Below are 17746 nucleotides of genomic sequence, written 5' to 3' on the forward strand. Positions count from 1 at the left end.
AAGGATGGCCCGACTGACGAACTTCTTAAACCCGAGGGAGAGGATTGTATCGTTAGATGAAATCCGAAAAAGCGAACACCCAAGCTCAGGAACCAAGTCAGAGGGAGCATTGTGCATTTGGCAAAGTTAACAGCGGACACAAGGAAAACACGAGGTGCTGAAGGCGTTCCAGGAGCTAACTGCCTTTCAAATCCACCCCGTAGCTCGGGTGTCGCCCTGGCTGGCGGCTTCTGCCCTTGGTTTCCCCTTCTTAAAAAATCGAGGCGCAGGCAAGCTGCACTCAGGCGGGTGAGCCACTTCCACGTGGGGACGGAGGGGGCCTTAAAGAGAGGAAGACCTGAGAAATCACGCTTCGCAGAGGCCTGGGGAAAGACGGTGGGAAGAAAGCCCGCGGAGTCCTTAGCAGTGCGCGGGATCCTGGCCCTCGGAAGAAGCACGGCTCAGCAAACAGGCCGCTGCCACCCAAGACCTGCCGCGCGTGGCCCACAGCCCACTCTGCAGGCTAGCGCAGGGGTGGCCGCAGGGCTCCGGGGCCCCGGGCGGGGCCTCAGCGGGGGCGGGGCGGGGGGCGGGGCCGCGGCGGGCGGGAGGGCGCGCGGCCGGCGCGGAGGGAGGGTGTCGAGCCGAGGGAAGCGGCCCGCGGCGGAGGGAGGGGAGGCCGAGTGCTGGAAGCGGAGCTCCGCGCTGGGACTGGTTCCTTCGCAGCCATTTTCTGTCCAACCAAACAGCCGATTGGAGACGGGAGCCAACCAGGGCTGCATTGGAGGTTTGTGTCTCGCTTCGGCCAATGATCGCTCCTAAACCGACTCCACTTTAGCTCGAATGAAATGTCCGTCTCCTGCCGGCGCCGTCCCCGCCGCCAACGCCGCGGCGGCCGGGGGCACTCGCCTCCCGCCCGCCCGCCCGCCCTCCCGCCCAGGTCGGGGCCGGGGCCGGTTCGGCGCCTGCGAGGCCGCTCCCGCTGCGGGCCCGGCCGGGAAGCGGGCGCGGGGCCGCGGGGCGGCTCTTTGTGCGCGGGGCCGAGGAGCGGCGGGACGCTGGCCAGGCCGCCTCCCGCTCGCCGCCGCCGAGCTCCGGGCCGGAGGCCGAGAAGGGGCGCCGGGGCTCCGTCGGGCCCCCCTGTCGGCGGCGCCCGGACCGGCTCCATGTTGCGTGGGGGCCTGCCGGGGGGGGCCGGGGCGCGCAGCTCCAGCCCCCGGCCCCGACCCTGCTCCGTGGGCCTGGCAGCGGAGCGGGGGTCCCTGGGGAGTGCCCCCCTTCCGCCCGCGGGGGCATGGCGGGGCCGGGCCGCTTTGTCTGTCCCGGCGGCCCTGGCACCGCCCGGCGGGCGGGCGGCGTTGGGCGCGGGCCCGGGGCCCGGGCCAGGCGAGTCGGGGGGATGCGCGCCAGGGGCGTCCGCCGGGCGCAGGCGGGACTGACACATCGGCGGGGCGGGGGGCTGCGGCCAGCTCGCGCGCCTTGGTGGGGAGGAAGGAGTGCATCGGGTCGCCCCGCAGTTTGGTTTGCACGTAAAGAATGCAGCCGTCGGGCGGCTGGCGGTCCCTGGACTTGCCCCGAAGGTGGGAAGGGAGCCTGTCGGATTGGACTGAGGTTTAATCTTGGATGGGAGGCGGGGAGCATATTCCGGGCCTGAGGAGCAGTAGTCTGCGAGAACAAAGAATTACAGAGCACCCACAAGCCGTGATCTCCCCCAAAGTACTGTAGCAAGATAAATTTAAACAAGCTCGGGTGGCACGCGACCTTTAAAAAAAACAGCATCCCGCTGTCCGTCCTGGACTTCTCAGCTCCGTGGTTCGTGCTACGAATCACGGGTGGTTTGGGCTCTCAGTATGCAAACTGATCAGCAACCTAGAGTGATAAGGTAAACCAAACGGTGTAAGTGACATTAATAACTAGGGGTTTTATTTGTAAAGTATTGAAAGTGTAATCAGAATTCCTTAAAAGGCAATTATTGCTTCTCCCCACTGCTCTTGTAGCTTAATTTAAGGGTTATTATTGGTGCAAAACTCTGGTGGGGAAGAATGGAGGAGGGTGGAGGAAGGGTCCGCCGCATTTCTTGGATACAAATTTACATTTCTTGAAACCTTAAACAGATGTATGGATTCCCTTGAGCTTTCATATGTATCACAACCTGCCTTTAAGAAAATACATACCATATGAGGTGGTAGTGTTTTTCTTTAATATACTGAATCTAAATGAATACTCAACTATTTGGGTGAGTGTGGTGAGGTGTGACCCTTCCCCTCCCCCAAGCAAAATACATCATATATACAGCTCTTATAAGTATTCTGAGGAATTTGTTTTTTCAAAGACACGCTTAACAAATAGCAAATAACACAGCTATAGGGAAGGAATTTGGGGGTTAGAGGACAATATTTGAAAAGAAATTAGAAATTGCTTTTACGATCATAGCAGGCAATGTCAGCCTGCCTTTGGCTGCCTCCACCCTTGAAGTGGCTTTTTAAAAATTCAAATCAGTGGCTACAATTTTTCTGCCGTTTCCTAGATTTCATGCTGGAATACACATGTGTAGTTTTTCTTTCCTTAAAATTAACACTGAAAGGGTGTTTTTTTGACACCCCCCCCTTAATTGTTTCACTTGAAAAAAGGGAAAAGAGCACATGAGAAATGGAGATTGTAATTGATACCAATTTATTCAGCTATGTACAGTGAGAATGAAGAGCTACTGAATGTAGTTTTAGTCCAAAATGGTGGTGCTTTAAAATTATAAATAGAAGTCTTAATTGATTGTGTTTGTTCTATATATGCTCTTTGGGCAGCATGGTTATCTTCTTCCCAGTATAATCTGAGATATTCAATTTAAAAGTATTATATTCCGAGGTAAATTTATCTTTTTTGAGGTTTTGGACCCCTTAATTTCACTCTAAAACGTTAAGAAAACTATTCCCCCCAAATTCAGTTGGTAAGTGGGGTGTTTGTGCTTTGGGTGTTAATAGTTTAAGTAATATAGATATGTAATTTTTGGTCTCTTGCATATTATATAATTTGGTGTGTTGTGATGAATATTTATGGTGAGCATGACTAACTTCAGGGTTATGTTGGAAAAGCAATTCCCCCACCCTCCGCAATGGAATCAACTTTTAGAGTTCAGTTCTCCAAAATAAATCTTCCAATTTAACACACATTTATTGGGTGCCTGCTTTTTTGCACCATTTTATACCATGCACCCCATTGAATAAGAATAGTAGGTAAAATTATATGTGCCTTTAAAATTTTTACTAGGAAGAAAGCCTGTAGGCTATACATGTTTACTACTAATAGATGTTTATCTTCTAGGTTGAAATTGGGCAACAATTAGACACCATTTTAGACAGGTGTTCTTGAACGCCACTGACAACAGTATTTCATGACAGTAAGTATGTTTTACCATTTTTGGTTGTTAATTATATTTGCACAGTAATTAGCTGGAAACAAAATTATAACTGAGTTATATTGGAGAGTCCTGATAGAATGAATGCCTTTTAAGTCTAGACAGATGGTATCTATACTCATTCCTAAAGCTTCCTTCTTTTTAGTGACTTGCATGTAGTGTTTCCTAAGGGCCCCTAAGTACTGGCAAAACTCCAGGGTAAAGCTTATCCCAGCTCTTAAGAAGCTTTCTGTTTATCTGGTAAGACTTTAGTCGAATTAAAAGAGGACACTTATATGAAGAATGGAAAATGATGGTTCTAAGGATAGTAGTACAAGTGAAAAGAAGAGGTGTGGAAGGCCTGGGTGGTTGGGAATATCTTGGACGGAGCCTGTAGGCCTCCAGCTGAACCGTGAAGGATGATGGCATTTGGATAGGTGGAAGGTGTGGCCAAATGTAAAAGCCTGAAGGCAGGGACGAATGACTTATGCTCAGAGGATGGGAAGTAGATCTTCATGATCCACGTGGAGATTTCATAGGAAAATCGAGTGAACAAATACCACTCGACCCCTCTGGATACTCAGTTCTAGGTCTGCTACTGTGATGTCAGGCGTGTCACAGCTTCCTTGAGCCCTGTTGCTTCACTGCTAAAATAAAAACTGCACCTGGTGATCCCTACATAAGGCACAGGGTGGCACTAAGATTTTATTACACTTAAGATGGAGTTGAAAACAAGATTCGTTAGGTTAAGTGGGGGATCCACTCTTGTACAGCCATGAAAACTTGGTTGCATTTGAAGACTTTTAGAACCATTATAGGTGTAAGAGCTGTAGATGTGTTTTAGTAAGATTACTCTTAAAACAATACGTTCTCAGGTAAGTTGGGTAGCAATGCAGTGAAAATAGAAAAGAAGGGCATATCCAGAAGATATTTTAAAAGAGGTAACAGATTAGATAGATCTTGGAGGAGATGGAAGAACTTAAGATGTCACTGGTATAATTAGCCTGGAAGAGTGGAAGGATGGTATTAACAGGATTGCAATAGTTGAAAAGGAGATCAAGGAGCTGACATCCATTGCCTCGTTGGAGGGGATGGGGAAGGTGAGTTTCATTTTCCAGTATCTTCCAGTATCTTCCGGCAATGATAGGATATCAGACATGTTCTACAAGCATACCTTATTGAGTGGCAAGCAGGATATGGTTATAGACTTAGGATTTATGAGCGTAGAAGTGATACTTAATGAATTCATTAAGATAGGAAGGGAAGAGAGAGAATATGATAACCTTGGATAAAAATAACAATTAGGAGATGGAGAGGAAAGAATAAACCAGGAAAATCAAAGGAGAAGAGAATTCCAAGCGTAAATGTGGGGTTGGCAGTGCCTAGCACTATAAAGATAGTCAAGTAGGCTGAAGGCATGGTCATTGACAACTTCTAAGAGTGGTTTCAGTGTCATGTTGCAGTGGGGAAAGCACTTCTCAAGGAATTTAAATAGGAATGAAGAGGTGTGTAAGGGTAGTCAGGGTGAGAATGAAGCTAGGCAAGGGTGTGGAGTAGAATTAAGGCTTCTCATGTACTTCTGTGTGTTTAATGAAAGTCTAAGCATGTTCGAGGAAGAGGGAAGAAGCTGGTAAAGAGGACTGAAGATACTTTAGTGAGGAACAATCTTTGTATTTCTTGTCTTCAAAGAGATAAAAAGGAATCTGATCCACAGAACAGGTAAAAGGGGTTGTGTGAGAGAAAAAACTCTTTATGCCTGGAAAGAGGGATGAGAACTGGGTTTGAAGGGACAGTAATCATGCGAGGTTACATTTGTTGAATTCTTACTGTGTATCATGCTCTTTGTGAAGTGCTTTTTATACAATCACTTCCCTTCTGACAGCTTCCCCACTTTAAAAACGGGGAAGCTGAGGCACCAAGAGGATGGTAAGCAAAGACATAGAGCTAGGAAGTGAGAGCCCAGCTTCAGCCCTCCGTGCTTGGTCCTAAAAGCCAGTGCTGCCTCACTGACTCCTGGTAAGGTGAATATTGTCCTTGTTTGAGAAGCAGCTTTAAATGTTTTCAATATGTAGTCAGTAGACTTAGAATTTAGAAGGGGCCAATTAAAGATTATGTTTAAGGCCAGTGGGAAACACTATCAGGAACAAATACTGTAAAGTACTTGGCAACTGAGACTCTGGATTTCAGTCCCTTTCACTGTGTCACCTTTGTCAGCCTCATACAACTGCAGTTTTTCTCATCCTCACAAGGTCGTGAACATTGCATGAGATATTTAGAAAGTGTTCAATACATATTAAACATATTAAAGAGGGCACTATTTACTGCATTTGTACAACAAATTATTAGTACAGTTTAAATATCACTACAGAAAAAATAGAATAAAAATTTATTAGATAAGCCAGCTGACCATTAATTTCACATAATATTTTAGATCAGTATTTTCAACTAAATAATTAGAATAGTCAATACAATTAATGTAATGGGATTTAACCACTTTATCCAAATTTATCATTTCTCTTGAATCTAATGATTTGTCATTTTACCCATTCTGTTGTCATCATTACATGCTCTTCCCTCTTTGTGGTCTGGATGAAATCCAGTGCTTTAGCTTCTCTGTTCTTATACCAGGCCTGGAAGTGTCACAACTGGACATATTGGTACTACTACACATTGATGGTCTAGGCCCAACTAGGCCCAACACTCCTACGCCTTTCCTTTCCCATTCTCTGCAGTGACGGCCATCTGTTGACCCAGCTACAAGAATCACAGCATTACCCTTGGTCCTTCCTCCCACTTTTGTTCAGTCAGTTACCCAGTCTGGTGATTTTACCTACTAGTAAAATCTCTCCGGTCTCCTTGTTCTGTTGATCTCCAGTGCTGTCGAGTGACCATCATCTTGCCTGAATTCATGCTTTGACTGTAGCATTATCGTCCTTACTGGTCTTCCGCCACCATTCTTGCTCGCTTCCAGTTCATTTTCTACACTGGACTGTAGCCAGAGTCATCTTTTGCTCTTGTCCACAAGGAACTGCTTGGTCCCTACTTAGCTTGTTCCAATCCACCAGTACTATGTTCCCCTATTTCCTTTCCCTGGAATATTCTTTTCCCATCTGTCTTTGCCTCACTCACATCTGTTCATCTTTCAGTCTCAGTTTAAATGTTACTTCCTAAGAGTCTTCTTTGACTCAGACTAGTGAGGTCCCTTTTAGAAGAAACTCCCAAAGCATGTACCAAAACATCCTTGTTTTCCTTAGCACTTGACACTTAAGAATTAGTTAATTATTTGTAATTATTTAATTGCTATATATAACATTTACAGAGCACTCCTACTGTACTAGGCTGTCTGTACATGGTAAGCCCTATTCTTATCTTACTTGCTCAAGGTCTCACGCTAGTAAGTCGCAGGGAATTAAAAGTGGTGATCTGACTCCAGAATCTGTTCCTTGGAAGTACTAAAAGGTATGCTCCCCACCCTTTTCCCAGGCCCCATTTTACGTAACATTTGTCTTCTATGCAAGATGAGGACAGACGAGCCTGTGTTGTTGACTACTTCGTCACGAGCACACAGCACAGACCTGGGAAGTGCTGTTTGCGCAGTAAATAATTGTTGACTGGCTTACTTACAATCTATAATCTATTTTGTAATTTTTTTTTTTTTTAAACGGGCTCAGTTCACAGTGGCCCATGCGGGGATTGAACTGGCAACCTTGGTGTTATTAGCACCACACTCTAGCCAACTGAGCTAACTGGCCGCCCTATTTTGTAAATTTTTATAAGATGTTTTAGACCTAGAAAAAAACACGCTTTGGGCTATATCTATCAAGTTTTCCCCTTCATTCCTTATATATGGATAGCATATTGTACGCATCAAAGATGAGGTTAATTTGTTGAATGGAAGATACTAAGTGCCTTGGGGATTTGAAGAAAGTAACACTACTTTTTGGCTTGGAGAATGGAGTAAATCCAAAAGATTTTAGGAGGATGGGGAACACTGGGTTTAAAGTAGGGGACACAAATTTTAATGGTACAAATAGGAGAGGAAGACAGAAGTTTGATGAAATGACAGAAAAGCTAAAACTTGTGGAACCAAAGACACATACGGCGAAGCAGATGATGGTGTGGCTTATTTTCAAAGGGGGGAGGAGGATATCTGACATCTCCTGAGTATGAGACAAACATTGTCCTTGGCAGGTTTCTATTTGTTTAATTCTGATGACTCTATGAAATACTTTTGGAAATATTTCTTAGGAGACTGAGGTTAGGTGCTAATACTGTTAATCCAAATGATAATCTTGCTGCTCATTCCAGCGCATGACAAAATAATGTGACTCGAACTTTTTGCCTTCAATATTTGTTTAATGTTACATTTATAAATTAATTAACCTCCCAGATCCTGGCTATTTGAACAGTGTCCTATTTAAAAAGACTCATGGTATCCTGTGGACATTCACTTTGGAAAGAATTTCTGTTACTGTGTTTTTCTTCTCCTCCCTTAAAAAAGGTTTGTTTGCACTTGGATGTTCTGCGACAACCACTTTGGTCCGGTCTCCTGCACGCTGATCTCCCCTAGGGCATTGTAAAAACTAGTCAATTCACAGCTATCCTAATTGAGCTCTTTTGTATGGCTAATAAATCCATCATCATTCTATCTGTCTGTTAAAGACTACTCTCCTAGTATCTTGTTTGCAATTTGGCGTCAAAACAGCATCTTTTAGTTGGGTAATGTTCACATTCATTTATATTAGCCGTTTAAGATGGGGTACGTGATATTATTTCCATTTTATATAGAACTCCTTTTAACCAGTAGGGATGCTTGTTTTCAGGAATCAGTAGGAGAGTCAGTCAGAGCTCACTGACTGTTGTTTGCCACCTCTTGGCGGCCACTAAGAAGTATCAGTAACTAGGTACCCTGTACTTTCACATATTATTAAAGGTAGGTGAATTCTGTTCCTTAATCCCTTAAAACCACTATATAAATTATGGACCTGTATCTGTCTACAATTAAATTAGATACCACCATCAGCAGATGCATCAAAGAAATGCCATGTTATTGAAGACTTGGAAACCAGCATATTTTAGTATTATATAAATATCCAACAGACATGGAAAAGAAGACGCGTTACACAAGCACTCAAATAACTGCAATGAATAACCTTCAGTTTGTGCTGGGTCCTGGGCCTTGATGAATATTCAGGATCAAGTGTCTTTTGACTTGGCTGAAAACATGTCTAAATTACACTTAATTTTTGCTACACTGTTTATACAGATAATTAATCTACATTTTTCTGCCTACAACTAGCCAGTCTCTTATTGTTTTGCAAAGCAGAAAGACTTCCAGGAGTTGCCATGTTGGTGAAATGGAATGTAGCCAGTTTAGGGCTTATGGTTCGGGTTTTTTCTAGATTTTCCCCTCTTCGAATTCTTATAGTTCTGAGCAAAATTAATTAAGCAGGCTTCTTTTCAAATAGTCATTTTAACTTTCACTCTTATCTGTGGTTATAATTTCCCTATCCTTATATGCAGATCTCCAGTCTCCTTTTTTCTTTAAAGTATGAAAAGTTTGAGGTTTGGGGGAAGAGAAAACTGACCTTTGGCTAGAATTGGAGGTTGATGGGCTTGTTCAAAATACGGGTGTACTTTTTGGGCTGCATGGGTACAGATTGTATAAGGAATCCATATGCTTCTTACACCAAACAACAGTTTAAACCAAGGCATTGTTTACTGTAGAACTTCAGTGAGATCACAAAGAAAGAAAGTCTGCAGCAAGAACAAAAGGGTTTGCCTAGGGATATCAGGCTTTTTAGCAGGAGCACTAGAAGTGATGGATATAGGTGACTTCCAAGAGACTACTAAGCTGATTTTGGTTTTGCTTGTCATTCCAGGGATAAGTTAGGTTGTAAGTCAGGGTTGCCTGTACTATATTTGAGGGTTATGCAGCTGAAAAGAGAGAGGTGTGTGTTTTAGCTTTATTTCCTTGTTTTGTTTCCCTGTTAGTCTTACACTTATCATTTATGGAAGATGGAGAGGGGACTCTTTGATAGTTGACAAATTATCAAAAGGTTTCCAAATCAAGAAATGGAAATGCTTTCTTTTAGTAAGCTTAAGCGATGAAAAAATGTAATTGACATCTTATGAGCATTGAATCTATTATTTTAGACAAGTTTTATTGAAGAGTATTGAAAAACTTTTTTTCCTCATAGATGGATGGTGACAGTTCTACGACAGATGCTTCTCAACTAGGAATTTCTGCAGACTATATTGGTGGGAGTCATTATGTTATACAGCCTCATGACGGTAAGAAAGCCGTAATTAGAAACAAATTCACAAATCAGAACAAATTAGAAAGTGGAAATCTTATTAATATGATGTTCTAGGTTACTTTTGTCTTTATAGGAAAATTAGCAATCCTGCATCACAGTTCAGTGAAAGTCTGAAGAAGGTGTATTTAATTAGATTGTTTTAATTAGAAATAGTCTTCAAAAGAGTGATGAGTTCTACAAAAGAATTCTATAAAAGTATGCTTTTTAAAAACTGGTACAGTTCTTTAAAAATTTGTTACTCATTTCCTATTTGAGTATTAATTTGGAAATATCTTATTCAATTGATACAGTAAATAAAATATTTCTTTAGAGGGTGAGTTGCTAACTATTATATTTCTAGTAATTATGAACAGATTTATTTTTGTTTTTCATTCAGTACTAAGTTTGAATTATGTCAGGTATTAGAATGGCAGTATTATGTTGGCCTATCAGAAATAATTTACTTTTGTGGCATTCTGATTTGTTAGATTAAAAAATATTAAGATATATTTTTTAGAAGGCAATTGGAAGAAGGCAGTTAGTTACTTCATCCTAAAACATACACAAACAAGTTAATTTTTGATAACATTAACACATAAAACTGTATATTGAATCAGCTTATGTGCCTTTCTTATTTATCACATATGGAGTGGGAGGTTTACTTACAAGATAATGCATTTAGGCATAAAAGGATAGCATTGGTACTGTGAAAGCTTCAATTATATCTAAATCTATATAATTTGAAAACTCACTTTTTGTAAGAACATTGGATCACTGATACAGCTTTGTTCAAAAGCTATTACATTAGTAATGATCCAATTGGGTCAGTAATAGTCAAGTCCAGTTTTTCCTTTCTATATAAACTTGGCTTTGGAGAAACAAACAGTCTCTTAATCTAGCAGTATTCAAGGAGCCATAGGTCAAGGTCTCTCAGTTTTATAACTGAGTCATGCAACATGTATTCATGAGCACCTCCTCTGGAAGGTGCTATACCAAGTCCTAGGGAAGACATGCGACTAATCCCTGTCCTCAAGCAGCAGAAATATAATGGGGGGAATGAGAAATAAAAAGAATTATAATGTGCAGACAGGCACTGATGATATTTTGTGAAAGGAGAGATGGTTTCTAAAGGTACCGTGGAGATGTTTTTGAGCTTTTTGGAGAACGGGTAGGTAGGATTTCAGTAGGCAGAGTTGAGGACAAAAGTGCTCTATACAGTGGGTTTCAAATTAATGAGTAGGTTTAGTTCTGGCCCTCAGAAAATTGTGAAAAGAACCACTATCCTAATCCCTAAAAAGGATTAGGAAATGATCCAAAATGGTTCTTATGCTAGATCATTTTAGGAAGTCTATCTTGAAGTAAAAATTATGAGAAGCTTTAAACCTAAATTATTTTTATCTCTTTAGATACTGAGGACAGCATGAATGATCATGAAGACACAAATGGTTCAAAAGAAAGTTTCAGAGAACAAGATATATATCTTCCAATTGCAAATGTGGCAAGGATAATGAAAAATGCCATACCTCAAACGGGAAAGGTAATGCAGAGGAGTAGTTTAGGTCTTTTTTGAGGGGTACGTGTGGCGGGGCATACATAGTTCACAAATACAGTTAGCTCTTGATTTCAGTCATTCACTTTCAGCAAATAAAGTATTTCTTTCAATTCTACATATTTAGTTACTGAACAATGTTCCATTTTCAGTTGTGTCATGTTCCCAAATGCTCCCTTCCGTCCCCCTCCCCACTCTTCCCTATTGGAAGCAGATACAATAGAATTCAGAATATTTTTAAAAACAGGTGCATCATCAGAACTACCATGTTTCCCTGAAAATAAGACCTAGCCTAATAATCAGCTTTAATGCGTCTTTTAGAGCAAAAATTAATATAAGACCCGGTATTGTATCGTATCATATCATATCATATATCATATCATATATATTATACCCCGTCTTATATAAGACTGGGTTTTATAGTAAAATAAGTTTGGGCATATGATGTAAATTCTACAATATTGCAGCAAAATGAGGTAATTTGGGACTGATATGGATGTTGTAAGGATTTTTAAAAAATCGTATTTGGAAACAACTATTTTAATATAATTATAGATATTAACATACATTAAAATTCAACTAGTATGATTTTTTTAAAAGTAGTTTTGTTAGAACAACTTTTAAAAACTCATTGTTACTACTCGTCACTTAGTCTTAAAATTCACAATTTTTATATAGTTTTATATTGTATAACATACATCTATCATTGTAGCTTGTAAGTACAGATGAAAGAAGGATTATACATAAGTGTATTATTAAAATACATCACTGAGACTAGAAGTTCCAATTTGAGAGGTCCTCTTTATGTTTTAAGGGTGAAAAAGCACAATTGCTGATTATTGCTTAAGTAGGCTAGGCCTGTACTGCCCAGTACCATAGCCACGAGCCACACGTGGTTATTGAACACTTGAAATGTGACTAGCGAATTGCGATGTGTGGTAAATGTAAAACATACACTAGATTTTCAAGACTTAGTATGAAAAAAAGAATTAAAACATCTCAATTTTTAAACTGATCCCGTGTTTAAATAATATTTTAGATTTATTGGATTAAGTAAAATATATAATTAACCCTGTTTTTTTCTTTTTTTAATGTGACTACTAGAAAATCTAAAGTTTTTACACACACACACACACACCCCCGCTCACATTATCTTGCTTGACTGCATTTATGCAACTCTTGTTTACTTTTCTGCATGATGTAACTTAGGCATGGAGGTGAAAAACACTGTTTCAGCAAGGATTTTGAGTATCATTTCTGTTTTAAATAGCTTTGGAATTGCATAATTTAATCCATTAGAGTTTCACTTTCAAACCCCAGACCCTTAAGAGAAGCATTGTTTCTACAGTGAGGTGGTAGGTGTGTGCTTCTTTAGGTAGGCTTTTTAATAAACTCAAAACCTATACCTGACACTTCTTATCTTCAGTAGTAAAAATGTCACCAGATGTCATTATTGTATTGCTGTGTAAGCCTCATGTGCATTCAGTCTTATTTTAAAACAAATTCTGGTGTCCTTATTCATGGAAATGCTAGAACAGAGAAGTAGTACCTGTACCTAAGTCTAGCCCACAGTATACTACATACATGACCGGATTGCTTTTCTTGGGGCACTTGGTTGGTAAGTGTCCATGATGGGTGGGAGGGACCTCTTGTGGTTGCTTTTATACCTCCGGTAAATTATAGCTGTTTCCTGTGAATGATTGTCAAGGCTTCTCTCACTTGTATTTGAGTTTTTATTCTCACTCTGAGGGCTGGAATTTTTATAGCACAAATTGTGTTAATGTTATTAGCATACATTTCAAAGATTAAAGTCTAATAGTCATAAACTGAAGTTTATATTCTTCTGAATAGCCTTCTATTTTTGCAAGTTGTTAGGAAGGTGATGATTATATTCCCTCCAAAGTTCCCTGTGATTTTTCTCTTCAGATTGCAAAAGATGCCAAAGAATGTGTTCAAGAATGTGTAAGTGAGTTCATCAGTTTTATAACATCTGAAGCAAGTGAAAGATGCCATCAGGAGAAACGGAAGACAATCAATGGAGAAGATATTCTCTTTGCCATGTCTACCTTAGGCTTTGACAGTTATGTAGAACCTCTAAAATTATACCTTCAGAAATTCAGAGAGGTAAGTAAAATGTCTTCCATTATGCGTTTAAGAAAATAAGATAACACAATTCACTAACTTTTGCATGTATTATTTGCTTAAAAATTCATTTTATGCCAAATTAATTTCTCAGGAATATGTAATCACTTCTATGACTGTAGTTAAAGAATAAGTCCTTTCCCCCCCCCCATTATTAATAATGATAGTTACATAATGATTAAAAGTGGACTCTGGAGTTCTGCCACCATGTGAGTGAGCTCTGTGACCCTTGGCAGATTATTTAAGTGCTTTAGGCCTTGGTTTCCTGGTCTGTAAAGTGAGGCTAATAATAGTACCTACCTTCACAATTATTGAGAGGACTAAGTGAAATAATCTATTTACTGCACTTAGCTTGGCATATAAAGAACGCTCAATAATGTTAGCTGTAATAAAAGAGGTAGCATCTCAAAGCTTGTGGCCTTTTAGATAAAGAGAGGGAATTGTAGCTATATCCCTTTCTTACTATTGACTGAATTCTTCTACATTTCTTATTTTGGTTTATCTTTGCCTATAAATTTTGTGAAAATGAATTAAGATCAGCGTATTTATTTCCACACTGCAACTTGGGTGTCAGATTCACATTAGCTTTCAAAGTATTTTCTTAGTATCTTTAGTGTTAGAATACCATTAAATTAGTGATACCTGCATGGGATGATTAAAGGAAGAGAATATGTAAATTCTTCCTAGGTCTTTTCCAAATCTTCAGCATCACAGAACCTTGCTCTAAGTTGGACACTTAGAGGTCGTTGGTTCAAACTGTCATTTTGATTTAGAAATTTTAAACTCCCAACTTGCAGTTATAGTACTGCCCAGTTGGCTGAGAACTGTGTATATAATTAAGTGATAAACTTGAATTATTTGTAGATTTATTAGCTGAATATTTCTAGTATTTTACAGACTATTTCCTTTAAGTAGAGTTCTATTTCCATTTTGATGTAGTGTGGAATTAGAATAATTTCTTTCTTTTTACCCATAAATATTTTAGATGCTGTAGGTCATTAATACTGTCTTGTGATGATTACTATTTATATAAAAAGTTAGCATTTTGAAGGGCCTCTTCATATGTAATTAACCATAAGTGTTAATAAATACTCGGGGTAGTGTTTGTAAAAATAGAAGCTCCTAATTTTAGGAAATAAGTAAGCAGTCTAATTTAGAAAACAGTTTCTTCTGAATAGTGGTGATTACCTTTTCGGTTTTCCTTCCCCAGGCTATGAAAGGAGAGAAAGGAATTGGTGGAGCAGTGACAGCTACCGACGGATTAAGTGAAGAGCTAACAGAGGAGGCATTTAGTAAGCAGTGCTGTGGCACATTTGGGCAACTAGATTTGTTCTAAACAAGTCTCGTAGCTTGTTAGCAGTGATTTAGTATTGCAGATATTAATATTAGAAGTCTGCAGTGGTATTTTAGGAATATCAGCACTCAGTATCTTGACGTAGCACAATCTTGAATCATTCTTATTAGTTCATGCCCTTATATGTGAAGTCAGTGAAGTATAAGTATAAAATTTTAATTCTGCAGACGTTGTAATCTTTCAGCAATATTTCTGATTTCCATAAGCCTTAGTTTTTGGTTTAAGATTCATATGAGATTGAATATTGAGAATTATAGATTTAAATAAATTTGAGCTGGTTTCTTTTTTAAAAAATTATCATATTGTAATATTGGTGAAATAAAGGTCTATGGTGATTCTATTTCTCATGTAAAATTTATATGTATATGTTTTCTATTTCTCATACGTAAAATACATGCTGCTTAGTTACCTAAGTGTTGCTCCTAGCCACTCCTCAGGCTGTAGGTCTGCCTATGAAGCAGAAACGTCTAGTCTTTCTGCAGATTTGTACACTTGGGCAATCAGCTAAAACACACTTCAGAGAAATAAAGATTCAGAAAATCAAAAATGCCATAAACGAAATGTGCTTTTTTTAAGGAGCTTTTATTTAAATGGAAAATTTGGGTGGTTATGATTTTGCCCAAGATGACATTGATAAGCAACAGAAGTGTAATGAGACATGAATAGCACAACCTTAAGGTACAGGCCAAGAAATTGGATGCAATTCTTTTCTCACTTTAACTTTTTTTGTCTTTTAGCTAACCAGTTACCAGCTGGATTAATAACTGCAGATGGTCAACAACAAAATGTTATGGTTTACACAACATCATATCAACAGGTAGAGTACCTTCTTTGTACTTTAAATTATTTAAAAAATTGATTATATCTATTGATTTTTATCGCAGGTAGTTAATTTCAACATATTATTAAGAACATAATAAAGAAGGTTGTTAAAAATTGTTTTCTCAAAATATGTAACTGTGTATAGTATACTTTTAGTGGTTAAAATATATATACATGAGGGTTGTTAGATGGGCGGGGGGGGTGGGGATAAGGGGAAAGGTGAGGGGATTAGAAAACAGTCGGTAACCACAAAATGGCCTCAGGGTTTTTGAAAAATAATTTGGGGAACGTAATCAATAATGTAAAGATTTTGTAGAGTATCTGATGGACACGTGTCCCATTTGGGAGACCACCTCAGGGAAGATGTAGATGCTTGATCAATGTACTGTACACCTGAGCTGAACAATAATGAATGCCAACTATAATTTTATATATATAATGTGATGGCTCGGTGTGATGTCGGAGGGATAGTGGAAGGGTGGAGGGGGGTCCACAGTGTGAGGGATATAAATGATGAACGTCTAAGTATTGCCTTGTCTTGTGCACCTGAAACTAATAAAAAAAATAGAAAAAATAAAAAACAGGAAAAAAATATATATATACACATGTTCATATTTGCATAGATTTCTAAAAAGACAAAAGAAATTAATAAAGTAGCTCCTCAGGGTGTAAAGGAGATTTGGGGTGGCAAGCAGACTCATTTTTCACTGGCTAATGTTTTTATTCACTAAATGCTTATAATATGCATAAGTTATTTTTAAACTAACATTTCTTTAATTCTTATCAATTTAAACTTTCTTAGATTTCTGGTGTTCAACAAATTCAGTTTTCATGATCTGAAGAAATGATGGAATGGGGAGTATAGAGAAGCAAGACATCTGTATGATTCCGAAGCAGAGACATTAGAAGGAAATGACTGGTGAAAGGATGTCTCTTTGTATATTAAATAGCTGTAATGTAGCTTCCTGATGCTTGACTAATTGAGGTGTTAATTCTGACTTGAGAATCTTTTTCATGAATGATTTTAAAGAAAAAATTTGGATTTTAAAGGTATTAAAATATTTTTGTTTTGTACGAGAGTTTGTTGCTCTGTATGACTCCTGTATGCATTGTATATTGCAATTTATTACTGTCAGAGATTTGTAGACAGTTTCTTATTTTCATATTGAATCATGTTACTTTTGTAATTCAAGTAAGCAGCTGGGTTAATTCATGATGTTTGCCCTTTTAATAAAATATAAGGGTAGAGTTCATTTTGAATGCAAGTTGCCTTTATTATAAATTTGAGTTTGTCTTGGTTATATAATATCTTGCATGATAACCTAGCTAGATTTTTAGCATTTGCCATATTTATTAAAATTAATTTTTTGGTAAAACATTCATAGCTTAAGCAGCACCATTTATAAAAAAAAATGTAATTGAAAAATCAAGTGTGAATGCAGAAGCAATTATTGTCTGCCCTATTAAACTTGGTGCCCATTAACAGTGTTTACACTGTTCATTGTGCCTGTTCAGATAGTTTTAGTTTATTGGAGCTTTGTTAAGACTAAATTTGTTTATGAGTTACATTATTATGAGTGTTGGAATTCATTTACGTTTAATGCAGTCTTAGTGCTCTTGAAATGGTGCCCGTTTCATTTTGTATATGATTTTTCTAAAGCATATCTTCAAATACTATAGTATCCTCTTCCAGAGGAGGAATTTTGTAGTCTGATGGTAAATGTCTTCATTTTACCTTTTTAATTGAAATGTCAAGTTTCCTATTATACTGTGGGAACCAAGACACATCAGACATCATTGTGTGTACACAGACCTTTGTTTGCATGGGTGAGTGAATGAAATGAATAACAGAGTGAGTGCCGTGAACGGTGTGAAATAGAAACCACCAACTTCCAGTGTGCTGTCTTGACCTTTGCAATAAACTAAACTTAGATAATGTCACTTTGTATAATTTAGTAGTATGTACTTGGGGTGTTACTTTCTTAAAGTGAGGATTTGTATTTTTTCATCTGTACTTTTAGATGATAATTAACTTTTTAAAATATTAATAATTGCTATTTTGTAGTTTGCTTAAAAGAAAGGGAGTTTAAGTGAGGGTCACCTTGGAAGGACACTCATATTTACAAGGTAGAAGAATTTCCCGGATGTAGGCTGAATAGAAACATTGACTTTGCCAGAAGGAGCCTTTGGGGGCATATTTGGGCTAATCT

General features: G+C 39.0%; 1 protein-coding gene across 3 annotated transcripts; it reads left to right on the forward strand.

Annotated features, from left to right (window-relative positions):
• Positions 1-617: 617 nt before the first annotated feature.
• Positions 618-17474, forward strand: NFYB (nuclear transcription factor Y subunit beta). 3 transcript variants are annotated; one of them, XM_081060441.1, is made up of 8 exons: positions 618-766; positions 3298-3373; positions 9571-9664; positions 11076-11206; positions 13145-13342; positions 14571-14652; positions 15452-15531; positions 16339-17474. In XM_081060441.1, the coding sequence occupies exons 2-8, from the start codon at positions 3368-3370 to the stop codon at positions 16369-16371; spliced, it is 624 nt and encodes a 207-aa protein (XP_080916567.1). In that variant the 5' UTR covers positions 618-766; positions 3298-3367; the 3' UTR covers positions 16372-17474. The 3 variants fall into 3 exon arrangements, with proteins under 3 accessions (XP_080916567.1, XP_080916568.1, XP_080916569.1); XM_081060442.1 differs by lacking the exon at positions 618-766 and adding an exon at positions 1341-1861; XM_081060443.1 differs by lacking the exon at positions 618-766 and adding an exon at positions 1737-1875.
• The last annotated feature ends 272 nt before the right edge of the window (positions 17475-17746 follow it).

Source organism: Rhinolophus hipposideros (assembly GCF_964194185.1).
Source record: "Rhinolophus hipposideros genome assembly, chromosome: 9".
In the NCBI taxonomy this organism is placed as follows: Eukaryota; Metazoa; Chordata; class Mammalia; order Chiroptera; family Rhinolophidae; genus Rhinolophus; species Rhinolophus hipposideros.